Source organism: Hippocampus comes, unplaced genomic scaffold (genome assembly GCF_001891065.2).
Source record: "Hippocampus comes isolate QL1 unplaced genomic scaffold, H_comes_QL1_v1.1 scaffold128, whole genome shotgun sequence".
Classification (NCBI taxonomy): Eukaryota; Metazoa; Chordata; class Actinopteri; order Syngnathiformes; family Syngnathidae; genus Hippocampus; species Hippocampus comes.
In genome coordinates, this window is record NW_017805852.1 from 933,727 (window position 1) to 946,731 (window position 13,005).

General features: G+C 45.4%; 2 protein-coding genes, 1 long non-coding RNA gene and 1 other non-coding gene across 4 annotated transcripts in view; 3 read left to right on the top strand and 1 right to left on the bottom strand.

The window, feature by feature from the left end:
- The window catches only part of LOC109526900 (calcium-binding mitochondrial carrier protein SCaMC-2-A-like), a 12,850-nt gene extending 12,747 nt beyond the window's left edge, over window positions 1–103 (top strand). Inside the window, exon 8 of the mRNA XM_019888476.1 lies at window positions 87–103. Within this exon, the coding sequence (XP_019744035.1) occupies window positions 87–103 (17 nt within the window). The remainder of the gene's footprint in view (window positions 1–86) is intronic.
- A 12-nt stretch (window positions 104–115) lies between these two features.
- Window positions 116–5,618, bottom strand: LOC109526891 (uncharacterized). The gene is made up of 4 exons (XR_002170428.1): window positions 5,382–5,618; window positions 4,966–5,274; window positions 4,542–4,544; window positions 116–127 (listed from the first exon to the last, which is right to left on the bottom strand). It is a non-coding gene; the product is annotated as an uncharacterized LOC109526891 (long non-coding RNA).
- A 604-nt stretch (window positions 5,619–6,222) lies between these two features.
- Window positions 6,223–6,294, top strand: trnae-cuc (transfer RNA glutamic acid (anticodon CUC)). The gene has a single exon. It is a non-coding gene; the product is annotated as a tRNA-Glu (tRNA).
- A 2,135-nt stretch (window positions 6,295–8,429) lies between these two features.
- Window positions 8,430–12,565, top strand: LOC109526901 (calcium-binding mitochondrial carrier protein SCaMC-2-A-like). Its single transcript, XM_019888477.1, has 7 exons — window positions 8,430–8,737; window positions 9,626–9,752; window positions 9,829–9,916; window positions 9,996–10,107; window positions 11,359–11,517; window positions 12,242–12,394; window positions 12,485–12,565. Exons 1-7 carry the CDS (start codon window positions 8,576–8,578, stop codon window positions 12,563–12,565), a joined length of 882 nt encoding a protein of 293 aa, XP_019744036.1. The 5' UTR covers window positions 8,430–8,575.
- The last annotated feature ends 440 nt before the right edge of the window (window positions 12,566–13,005 follow it).

The following is a 13,005-nucleotide window of genomic DNA, read 5'->3' on the forward strand; positions in this document are numbered from 1 at the left end:
ACACACACACACACACACACACACACACACACAGTATGCAAATGAAGCGCAAATCAAGCGGAAAACAGGAAACAGCTGTTGAAAAGTCGCCGCTCTGGGCTAACCTCTCGCTCATCTGCGGACTTCCCTGCCGTTCAAACTCGCATGTGCGCCATCCATCCATTTTCTATATGGTTTATCGTCTCAAGAGTCACTGATATCGGGAGAGAGGGGCAGGGTCCACCCTGGACTGGTCGCCATCCTGTCTGAGGCTGCCAACAACCATTCACATTCAAGACCATTCAAAGCCTTCAAATATATGAGGAAAAATTAGATCCCAACCGATTTAATGCTTTGTGATTCGCTATTTCCCCCAATGACTGATTATTAACTGATTTGTTATTTGATTCTGAAACAAAACCCAACGTGCGAGCTACTTCTCGGGTATTGATTTCTGCAAAGGTTTACTAATTTGGTATGCGACGAGAGATGTCAGAAAAGAGGCATCAATGTTATTCGAAGGTTTTGATGAAAACACAAAATGCAAATGAGCTTGCTTTCACGAAAGACTTCAACAACAGAAATCGGATTCATTACTGTTGAAAGGATGAAATCGGATTTGGACACGTTAAAGTTCCAGAAATGCGCTCAACGATGAATCACTTATCAAAAGAGTTGTCGATTGATTTTTCATCAATTTGTCATCAACTCATTTTGACACCTCTTGTGAAATCCTTCATCCTGTGACATAACTTGAATTTCCTTTTTGTGAATGACACTGATATGCCTTCCTCGCTACTTTGGGTCATTCCTCACATCAGCATTTTGAGGGCTCTTTCAAAACGCACAGGATATATTCACGTCACAAAAGTTCTTTCAGGGAAAAAAAACAAACAAAATGTTCACGTTTTTCTGTTCTTCGGTTTCAGTTTCTGACCAAAGAGCAGAGAAAACAAGCTTTTGTGCTTAAAAAAAAAAAAGAACAGTGACTTGGATGCTACTTTTTGCTTTTGTGACACCTCAAACAATGAAACAAACCCAAAAGTCAGAAGGGGCTTTTGATGGCAACTGAAAAATGCAGGTGCCTTTTTTTTTTATTGTTTTACATGGGGTTAGCCATTGGCTTCATGAGCGTGACGCGACATCAAACATCTCTCCGGGACATTTATACGGGTCCGGGTAGCTGGCGTTTTTTTCTGAAAGACATCCTTGCCCTCTAGACAAGATTCCACTCTCTCCTCAAAACACATGTGCTGTTTTTCGCCGATCAAACTCATTTGAATGAGCTCACGGGGCTCCGGAAAATCCCCTTCGGTGCTCGCCTTTGCTTTGCGAACATCTGATCTCTCGGCAAAGTCGGCCGGGATGGAGTCCTCAAACGTTTGGGAGTGAAAAATGGCCACATGGCAACGGCGAGAAAGTCTGAACTCGAGAGGAGAACAAGAAGACGCTGCCAAAGGAGCGCATGACGAGGCCGCTGCCGCCGCAGCTGCACGCAATCACATTCGAGCCTCTCTTCGCCCCAAAAATGCTCGTCGGTCTTTAATCCGCAGCGACATGTGATGTGTGGCCATCGCCCGACAAAACGCACTCGCATGGAAGACGTACACCAGCGGGACATTTACAAATCGGCAACCTGTTCCACATTTCGACCGTGTCAAGTTTCCAAACATTCCACTAAGAAAGCCTTTCAAGCTGGCTGCTCGTCGGAACTGCGAGATGAGGTTTTGTTTTTTTTTCCTCTGAATCCCGCGCAGCTGTTCTCAATCACAGCAGCGTTCAGGTTGAGAAAAAACACGATCAAAACTTTCACCTCGTTCGGAAGGATGCGCTTATTAATAACTGCCAATGAGATCTGTTCATGTCCTTTGGGAATCCATTCCAGATATTTATTTGATGACATTTTTCTCCACGTCGTAAAGAAAAGGACTGAAAGGGGGCTGGCAGCGAACGAGTTAAAATGGTTCCGTGAGCGAGGAGTACATTTTTGTCTTCTGCTGTCTCGTTTCCAGCTGAGGGGGCGTGTCTGTGTTTGACTGACAGAGGCAGCAGGGGCGTGTTTCTCTTGCCATGTTTGACGGGCAAATACTGGAGAAGGGCCGCGGACGCGGCCGGGCTCGACTGACAGCCGTTGGCAGAGGCGTGTGGACGTGATCGTTCCGACCAATGAATTGACCGGACCGATTTCATCATATTAGCGCTTTGAAAAATCTGCCCCAAATTTTTTTCTTACAGATTTTTTTGAAATATCCTTTTTTTTTTTTTTTTTTAAATACGCCAACACATTACAACAGAAGACAAAGATAATTACACCCCCCCCCAAAAAAATCGGTTGATTCTTCTCACTGAAGTAACGTGAAAACATGAAACCAGTCAAATCAGATGCCTGTCATGCATATCTTCGTTGTAGTAAACATAATGTAATAATTTTTTTTGGAATAATTGGCTGATTAATCAGTCACTGAACTTCTACTCTGCCAAATATCAACCACAAAAAAAAAAAAAAAATCTAGATCAATGAGCATGATGGAAGGTGTCGAAGTGTCCATATTTGATTGACAGGTGCTGCATGGGCCTGCTGTCCGTAGCTCCCATTGATTGACAGCTACTTTGTGGGCGTGTCAGTATCTACGATTGATTGACACGTAACGAAGAGTTTTCAGTGCCAGTGTTTGATTGATGGGCGGTACCTGTGTGCCAACGGTGAGGTTTGACAGTCAGTTTCTGCACGCCCATGATCGATTGACAGATCCTGTCTCAGCGGTTTGGGTGGGGGTTGACTGTCCGTGTTTGATTGACAGCTACCGCATGTCAGCGGCTATGACCGATTGACATGGGCCCGCTGGAAGGGGCGTCTGTGTCTGTTATTTGGCTGACGGCGTCTGCAAAGGGCATACCAAGCGACTATTTGACTGGCAGATGTTGCATCGGCGTGCCCCTGCCTGCAAGCGACGAAACGATGATGTCATAAAGTCCAGCGGACTGGAGGCCAGCGCCCCCGGGACCACATGGTCACATTTGTGGCATGTGGCAGCGGGAGGGAACGGTGGTGGTGGTGGTTTGTACAAAGACACGCATTGTCACATGGGTGACATAACGCTAATCCGATTGGACGAGAGAAGCGGGGAGAGAAAGAGAGAGCGAATTGTTCCAATGGGTGGATATGATAACGTGGGGCCGGTTATGTAACATCCAGGAAGGTGGCGGCGCAGTCAGGGGGGATTGAAGGGGTCTCGGTTGGGCAAATAAAATCCGACCCAGGCAGCGGAAATCAGCTCTAACAACAGAAGTTCTCAAATAAAAGCAGCATCCTAACGTGATTGAAACGTGATTGAAAACATTGCACTATACACACACTGACACACACAAACATGAGCGAAACGCTGCGGTATCTTGAGTTTTCCGATATTCCCCGATAGTGTACGTATCGTAGCTCCGCGGGAGAGCAGCTGAAGTAACGGGCATTCCTTTTGTCGCCATTTTGTTTGTTTGCGCCCGCCACGTCTCGTCTCTTGTGTGTTTGGCCCCCGCCACGTCTCGTCTCTCGTCATAAGTAGGAGGGCGCCGTCTTTCGATTGGTCACTGCTGAGGAACAAATCGAAGGACGGCGCAGGACACGTTACTCTATGTGGCAAGACAAACACAAATTCTGGCATTCGTCATGTTGGTCATGAAGCACCCCCAACCCCATCTTCAAACTTTCGCCCTGGCTTGGGACCCTTCTTGAACAGCCTATCCCCGAGTTGGAACACTATTTGGAAGGCCTGACTCTTGTTTGAAACGCCAACCATGGTTTGAAATCATCCGAATCTGGAACCTGAACACGGGGTCAAAACCCTCATTTGAAAAACCTAGCCCATGTGTGAAACCTGAACCCTGACTACAAAACCCTCATTTGAAACCAGAACCCTGGCTCGAAACCCAGATACAGGGTTGAAACCCTCATTTGAAAATCCAATCATTGTTTGAAACCTTAAGCCCAACTGAAAACCCCAGTTTGAAACCCTAGTGCTGTCTTAAAAACTGACTTCCAAAGCTCAGTACTCATTGGAAACCCGTTTCCACCTTGAAACCTTCCTTTGAAATCCTAACCCTGGCCTGAAACTAGAGCTGAACAACTCATGGAATTCAAATCGACATCACGGTGAAGTAGAATCCCATTTTCAAATGGCAAAAGGCTCCACTTGGGTTCCTTTTAGCTCAGCTTGCAAACTTCACACGATCAAACTCACAAAACAGGTGAGCCCTGAGTGGTCGTCACCTGAGGAAGTAACAAAATGGCTGCCCCTGCCATGGATAGGAAATTGGGCATTTTGCAGCTAAATTCATATTCCACAAACAAAGGATTAATCAGAATACCATGGTTGGATGAGCGGGTCCGCGTAGAACATCTTAACGAGAAGAACGTTTTTGATGTGACTTCCCTTTAGTGAATTTTGACTTCTGGTTAACCCACACTTGTTTGGTGGCATTTTGCGAAGCTGTTGTAATGAACGTTTCAAAGACCGCCAGTCAAAACGTTTCCCAAATTAACAACAGTAATTGAAGTCGATTAAAAAAACTGCCTTTCATATTAATTTGTGGTTCATTTGCCTTCATTCATCCATCAATCCATGATCTGATCCACTTATGCTGACAAGGGTCACGGAGAGTTGAGTTGACTTATTCTGACAAGGGTCGCGGAGAGTACCGGGAGAAAACCCACGCTTGCACGGGGAGAACATGCAAATTATTCCACACAAGAAGGCCGCAGGCCGGATTCGAACCCACGACCTCGGCACTGTAAGACGGGCGTGCTAACCAGTCTCACAAATTTGCCTTAATCGTTGCTTAACCTCAAGCGAGAGGGGGGAAAATGTCTGTATCCTAAATATGATTGTTATTTTTTTTTTTTTTTTGTAAAAGAGATGAATTCATTGTTTGTGTCTGTTGAAAAAGACATTCAAAAACTTGCGTTTGGACCACATTTGGTGTTAAAAAAGTGACCTGGAGGAGGAAGCGACGAAGTCTCCGTCCAGCAGGCGAACTTTGCAGAAGAGAACCCCGTTGACGAACGGCACAGCGCTCAGCTCCTCCAGCGTCAGATGAGTCTGGAACTTGAATTTCTTCTTTTTCGCGAAGAACGCCATTCCACTGCTCTCTTCTGTCGACACTTGGGTCGCGTGAAAAGCCCTCAACACAACAAAAGCACTCCGGAAGAGAATTTAATGGTGGCGTCTTATTCCAGCTTTGGGCGAGAAGCAGCCCGCTCCTCTTCTTTCGTCGTGCTCCCCGGCGGCGATTCGATGCAGAAATCTGGAGAAAGAAAAAGAAAAGACCGTGCTCAAGTCGACATTTGGCACTTAAGGAGACACAATATTTTGATAGGCTTGTTAAAAAAAAAGTGAGGCGGGAAGGCCCACCTGGAGACATTTCTGCTCGCCGCAACGATTCTCCCAAACAAATGATACAAAACAGCACTTTTTCCACACTGCGAACAGGATTAATCCAGCCAGCGGGGTCTCGGATCAGGCTAACACAGCAAATGACTCGCATTCCGGTTTTGCTTTCAAAACAAGAAAAGTGTTAGTCAGACCCACACAATGAACATGAACGTCGCCTTTAAATTACAAATAATCACACATAGATGTGTCGTTGCTCTGAAATCACATTCATTTTAATTCTTACAAAGACACATAGCAGTTGTCGAATCTCGTAACTTTTATTTTTTTATGGACAAATGACACAATTTCCGTGTATTTATGTCGTAACCCTTCCTGACTTGATTTTGAAGGTTCCCAGGAACTGACAAATCAAAGGCAACAGAATCTCTCAATCAAAGCGCGGCCTCAAAGCGCTAAAACAGCGCCCTTTAGTGGCTGACACCCGCATGTGCTATTTTGAACAAGCCATACGAATACAAACAGTTCGGCGCGATACATAAACCTTCGTCTTTACATTGAATTCCCAATTTTAAACATTACCCCAAATTACTTAAATTAAATTAAAACCCTCAAAGTGACTTCAAACTTAACCCCAGTTTGACACCCCAATTTAAAACATTTGCCTTTGTTAGAAATCCTTCGAAAATGTCTTGGAACCAGAGTTTGGAGCCTACACGTTTGCTTAATATCTGAATCCTGTCTTGATTATTTACTTGAAACCCTAATTGTGGCCTGAGGTCACCATTATAAAACCTAAATTGTCAGCTGAAACCCGGACTGCCTCATAGACCTGTTTTAACACTGCCCAGCACGTCGCACATCCCTGGTGGTCTAGTGGCTAGGATTCGGCGCTCTCACCGCCGCGGCCCGGGTTCGATTCCCGGTCAGGGAAGGAAAGCTTTTGAAGCGTATGACCACATGATCTTTGGTCGTACCCTGGAAGAAGATGGTATCTCTCGTGTGGTGATTTCAGTGGCATGTAGGGGTCGTAAGTGTTGCTGATTATTCTTCCTGCTTTTTCATGATATCTTAAAATGTTGGCTCCCTTGGACGCCTCAAAATGGATCTGCTTAATTCTTATTCTACAAACCCAATATTAATCAGAACACTGTACTGTGTTTAGACGAGTGGGAGTGGGGGGGAGGCATAGAACATATTGTAAATGCAATTTTCGATTTGCTTCCATGTTAAGACTGTCATCTCATCTCATGTACTGACACTTTTTTTTTTAACCTAAATAATTTTTTGTTGACCACTCTTGTGGTACATTCACGTGTACATTATAGGATTCTGTTTACTTGTCTTAATATTGCTGGTGCTTCATAGACCAGACTATTGATACCCATATTGTTATTCAAACATCCCAAAATATATTCTGATGATTACAGTAGTTGCATGTATAATTGTTTTTTGCGACGCAGCACTGCTGTTTTCTTGCTGCTTTTTGTTCACATTCAGTGGATATAGTATAGTATCCTATTTATACAGTGTACGATTTATCATATTTAGACTACCTAGCGAAACATATAAAGCTTTTTTTTAATATACATATAATGCTGCCTCGTTTTATTTTCTCATTTTTGGGTGCGGAATCCCAGAGTTGTCCACCGTGTCGCCCCATTACAGGAGTAAATGCTAATTCTCTTATATGATGGCTGAAAAGCACATACAGTATGTACTGTCTGTATCTAAACATTTATGGACGTTGTCATTCATTACTTCGTGTTGGTCACTAGAACACCTTGTTGTTGACTTCTTGTCTCGGGATGAACCAGTACAAAAACATCCTAAAGTGTCATTTTGTGCGTCAAAACAAACTAGCCTGCTGTCAAATGCTGCCCCCACCATCTGCCCTCACCTGTACAGGGGTGTTTGTGCGGCTCTGCAGGTTAAAGTGCGACCACTGCAGTGGTGTGACGCAAATGAAACGTCAACAACAAAACGGTTACTGTGAGGCAAGACAACACATCTCTGATGAATTAGGAACCTCTCGGAGATTGATACCTTTGACCCAAGTACAAGGCCATTAAATAGAATGTACGTTTACCACATATTCTTTTAATTAATTAAATGTACAAAAGAAAAATCGGATGAAAACAGCAAACCGCCCTGGGGCTGCTGTTTCATGTGGTTAGTCAAATATGTTACCGTTGAATAGAAAACAGTCTCCACCAAATGTGAACAACTTTGCTCTCTTTCTTTTTCTGGCATTTGGAGTTCAACCTGTTTCTCCTTCCACATCAAGGCATTAAGACATGATGCGGACACAAGACCAAGTGACATAACACGGCGCACACAGTTAAATCAGTTGACAACTCCAGAGTGAGACAAGGACAGAATTGCTGAGATAAGAGAGGGGATTATGAGAACTGGACTTGGGCGTGTTCTCATTAGTCTGATTAACCCTGCAGAATCTTAAAATATGGGTGACTCCGGAAAATATGACTGATGACTGAATTGCAAAATCACGTTGTTTTCTTTATTGTTGTGCTTTGTTTTGAGTTTCATTTGAATCCCCTAGTAATACAAGAGAAGACGTTTTCCCTGGTCACTAATCGTTTCTTTAAACAATAGTGCACAACTAACAAACGTTGCCACAATATGTAAAGTTGTGCAAGACTAAATATCACTGTTGAAATAAAAAAAAAAAGAGAGTGCAGAAAAATTGCAGCCGTTTTCTCATAGCCATCTTTTGTTTCTTGTTTTCGTGTAGCGATTTTCATCATTGTACCTTTATTGGCCCTCCATTGATTAATTAGTATTTTTCTTTGGGGCCTGTGTCAGCTGAGGGAGCTTCTGGCAGTCTTTGAATGAAAGGACACACCTAATTGGTTCATCGTTGACACGTTGACCAGACCAGAAGCGAGTACAGGATTGGTCTACAAAACGCCAATCCTTACGCAACTTTTAAGGCGGGACCAATCCAAGCCAGTCAATGAGCAAGCCTGCCGATTGGCCCAATGGTAAAAAGACTTCGATGCCGGGTGGTGAGAAGTGCCGAGACAGCCAATGACTTGCCACTATTACGCTAAGGGGCGGGGCATTACGAAATTCTCATGAAGCCGGCGTCTTGTGACTCACCGGCATTTCGGTCGTCCACCGGGAAGGAGTAGCTATCTCTCCTCTATTTAATTTATTTATTGTAGCTCACTTTGCAATTGAAGGAACCCAACATGCTTGCCCTGTGCCTTTACGTCCCCGTATCCAACTCCGACCCGGTGGAAGTGGACTACTTCGAGTCGAACGGACTTCCGACCGAACTCAATTCGCTCTTCAACAAACTGAGCGTGTTTCTGCCGTCCCAGGAGTTTTCAACCTACCAAAGATGGCGAAAAGTAAGAAATAAACCGTGTAAATATTTACGCATAGCGGCGCTTGTGATAATACTGACTAGCCACTTCGTGCTTCGTCCTTTCATGGATTGTGTCTGGGACTCTGGGCGCCGGCCGGTTTAGCATAGCTGAAATAGCTGAAGCCTTACGACTAGGCCGCGAAGCTCGCCGTGCTCCAGGTGCCACGACGTTGTCGTTGCCCCCCCACATCTTCACAAATCCTAATTTTAACAATTTAAAAGTTTTAGAAAATGTTTATATACGTGTACAGTGCAGATATAATGACTATCCGCCCCGTTCAAACGCTTTTTTTCTTTAAATAACGTAGGGCGGGAGCGTCCACCCTTCCGTGGAAGCCGCCTTCTCATTCATTGCATTTGTGACGTCACGGAGCGCCTTTCAAATAGATTCGAGCAAGAAATGTAAGCAAAATAAAGTCTTAAGTTGGTGTATGTATAGTTTGTGATGTGGTTTTAGGTTAATGAAAATGAACGTCCTGCCGCACCTTAAAAAGCTGCATTTCCCTGTAATTTGCATACCAAGGAAAATTGTTGGGGAAAATTTTCCCATTGCAAGAAGGATTTTGTTAGCAGCTGATTTTCATGCTTAAAAGTTGACATTCATCCTCCCTCTGCGTGCGTGCGATTACTGCCTGACAAGTCGGGCCGGGTCGGGTGTGATATTGCGTCAAAGGGACAGCGACCTGCTCTCGATTTAGTTTGAGACGGGATTACCGGTGTTGGCGGCGGACCTCTGCGGCTCTCAGGTCAAAGATAGAGCAGTCATCGTGTCACTCGAGGCCGGATAAATGGGTCACGGTGGCAACACTGGACTTTAAATGGATATTAGAAACACCAACATCCATTCCATCTGTCTGTGTGTGACCTGCAGAAAACCCAAGAGAGGGACGCCAAGATGTCTGACGACCAGCTGGATTTTGAGGAATTTGTGCACTACTTGCAGGACTACGAGAAGGATCTGAAGCTGGTGCTAAAGCCCCTGGACAAGAGGAATGCAGGTGAGTGTCTCACATTTCCCCCGAGAACCCCGACTCCAACTGGCTTTGTATTAAACCCATTTTCATTTTTTTCAAGGCCGAGTGGACAGCAAGGAATTCATCCAGGCTCTCCAAGACATCGGCGTGCACATTTCCCATCACCTCGCCGAGAAAGCCCTTAAGAGGTAGCTGAATGGACTCTCAAATTGTGTGTGTGTGTGTTTGTACAGATCAAGGAGTTGAATGTGCTCATTTGTCTTTTAGCATGGACAAGAACGGCATCATAACCATCAGCAGTAAAGAATGGAGCAAGTACCCCACCGTGGAGAAGACCGAGGGCATTCCCGAGATCATCCTGTACTGGAAGCACTCCACGGTGAGTTGCACAAGCGCTCTTACTTCGACTGTGTCGGTACATGCAAGGATATTTTCCACAGGGCATATGTTTTTATGCGTTTTGTCCCTTTGCCCTTAAAACTGGGCTTTTCGAAAATTTCAGGGTTTTGATTGGCTCAAACGTTTCAAAAAAGTTGTATAAAACCTCTGGTCGCATTTTAATATACCCGAAATCTTGTGAAATATCTCATATTGACCCATAAAGTTTGTCAGACTTTCCTTATTTTAAGATGTCAAAATACATTTTCAGGTGGTGGTATTTCTCTTATTTAGCAAAGTAAAACTTACACCATCTGGCCATAAACTTTGTTATCCCAGGTAGACACTGTGTTAACCTGTTTTTTTTTTTTTAATCAGATGGCCTATTTTGGCATGATTAGCCGTTCTTTATTGGCTCCAAAGTGCACCTTCCTGTCCCGGCTAAACGGGCCAATAAGAAGGACAGCGACCTGCGCGTCAGCGCATAATCTCCGGTGGGATTATGTGTGCTGTTATGTAAATACATCAAAGTGCCCCCCAAAGAGAACAGCTGATGACTGTTAAGAGGCTTCCATGGGTGGTGACAACGAGCACCTAATGTAATAAGAAGTGCCTTTTTTAACCTGTTAATTGGCACATTAGGGTTACTGGTTGACTGTGCTGTGCTTTGGCCTTTTGCGGGCATCCACTGGACCCTGCTAACCAAGGCATCACGATGATCCCTTGACGGTGCCAATGACAACAAAGCTATTGCACAGTGTGACCTTTACTCAAGGATATGGAACGTGCTCGGTCCTCTTGCACTAATGTTTGATTGAAGGCAGATGATAGAAGGTGGTTGTTTTTGCCCTGATCCACTCCCACCCGAACAAGTGCATTTCGACACAAGTACACATATTTGCGTGTGCTAAGTAGTAATTTCATAGCACATTAAGGAATTGAGGTCGGATGATGACACATTTTGAATGTGCAGGACATTTTCATTCCATTTATTTACCTCACCTAACACTCGGTGATAACATTTGCACAGTGAAAGCCTGCACGTTGTAAAATTTTACACACATTATATGATGCATACTGTGTTTATTTTAACACTGTTTTGTGCTGCGTACCTTTTGAAAGAGAAAGGGAAGCGTTTCTGACCAGATTAGAAACGATCGAGTGCCTCAGTCCTTTATCATCCTGCATTTTATGCCTACAGAAAGCCACAGCTCAATGTTCTTTTTATAACACGCATCCTTGTCTCTTGCAGATCTTTGATGTGGGCGAGAACCTGATGGTCCCCGATGACTTCAGCACAGAGGAGAAGCAGAGTGGCACTTGGTGGCGCCACCTGGTGGCGGGCGGCGGAGCGGGCGCCGTTTCCAGGACGTGCACGGCGCCTCTGGATCGCGTCAAAGTCATGATGCAGGTAAGGCGGTCGTGTACGGCAACTCGGGGGGGAAAGTGGGGCAAGCCGGTCAGATGTTGCAAAAGTGGTTTTGCGTCATTGTCTTACGATAAAATCAGAGTTAATGTTTAATTGGAAGAGGGGAGGCAGAGTCCGAGGTCGACGCACCGTGGCGTGAAATCGCTTCGTGCGTCATTGCCGGGCCAAAGTTCCTCACGTGGGTCTGTGGCCTCCAGTTGGCGGCACAAGCTCAACTTTCACCCACGGCGATGACGATTTTGACACCAAGACTAAACATTGCGTTTTTAAACACAAATGTTGTAACCAAAACTTGTACCGTAATAACCAAAGTCCACTAGCTTAATGTTAAGATCATGTGGAGAACCCTCAAACCAGCTCAAGAAATTAGCAAAGATATGTTACGGTAATGATAGTTTTTGCTACTTCACGTGGGTGAACATACGGTAATCGGGCATTGAGAAGCCTTTTTACATAAAGGGTTAGAATGTTGGGGTGTCCAAAGTTGGTCCTTGTGGGCCGCCGTCATGCCGGTTTTCCAGCTCTCTCAGGAGCAACATACCTAATTCAAATCTTCAGGATGGGTCTAATGCCGCTTCCGAGTTGGCCGATGAGCTGATCATCTGAACAGTTAGAGCAACTGTACTCGAGCATAGAGAAGAAAAGCGTTTTTGAAGACCACCGCTGTCCCTCAGCTGTGCATATTAATGAGTTGCCGTCCCTCCAGGTGTACGGCTCCAGAAGTAACAACATGTGCATCATGAGCGGCCTGATGCAGATGATCAAAGAAGGCGGCGTGCGCTCACTGTGGCGAGGCAACGGCATCAACATTATCAAGATCGCGCCCGAGTCGGCCCTCAAGTTTATGGCGTACGAGCAGGTACGTCGCGGCGCGGTCCCCGCGCTCCCCCCGCCCGTACGTATGTGAAACGTGAGCCGGCTCACATTTCTGTCTGGTTCCCCGCCGGAGATCAAACGTCTGATAGGCAGGGCAAAAAAATCTAGATCAATGAGCATGATGGAAGGTGTCGAAGTGTCCATATTTGATTGACAGGTGCTGCATGGGCCTGCTGTCCGTAGCTCCCATTGATTGACAGCTACTTTGTGGGCGTGTCAGTATCTACGATTGATTGACACGTAACGAAGAGTTTTCAGTGCCAGTGTTTGATTGATGGGCGGTACCTGTGTGCCAACGGTGAGGTTTGACGGTCAGTTTATGCACGCCCATGATCAATTGACAGATCCTGTCTCAGCGGTTTGGGCGGGGGTTGACTGTCCGTGTTTGATTGACAGCTACCGCATGTCAGCCAGCGGCCATGACCGATTGACATGGGCCCGCTGGAAGGGGCGTCTGTGTCTGTTATTTGGCTGACGGCGTCTGCAAAGGGCATACCAAGCGACTATTTGACTGGCAGATGTTGCATCGGCGTGCCCCTGCCTGCAAGCGACGAAACGATGATGTCATAAAGTCCAGCCGACTGGAGGCCAGCG

What these genes read in the sequence shown, in the direction of transcription:
- LOC109526901 (XM_019888477.1), top strand. Translation starts at nt 8,576, where the DNA reads ATGCTTGCCCTGTGCCTTTACGTCCCCGTATCCAACTCCGACCCGGTG. An exon ending in CCTGGACAAGAGGAATGCAG is followed by an intron (nt 9,753 to 9,828) that starts GTGAGTGTCTCA and finishes ATTTTTTTCAAG; the next exon opens with GCCGAGTGGACAGCAAGGAA. An exon ending in GCGTCAAAGTCATGATGCAG is followed by an intron (nt 11,518 to 12,241) that starts GTAAGGCGGTCG and finishes CCGTCCCTCCAG; the next exon opens with GTGTACGGCTCCAGAAGTAA.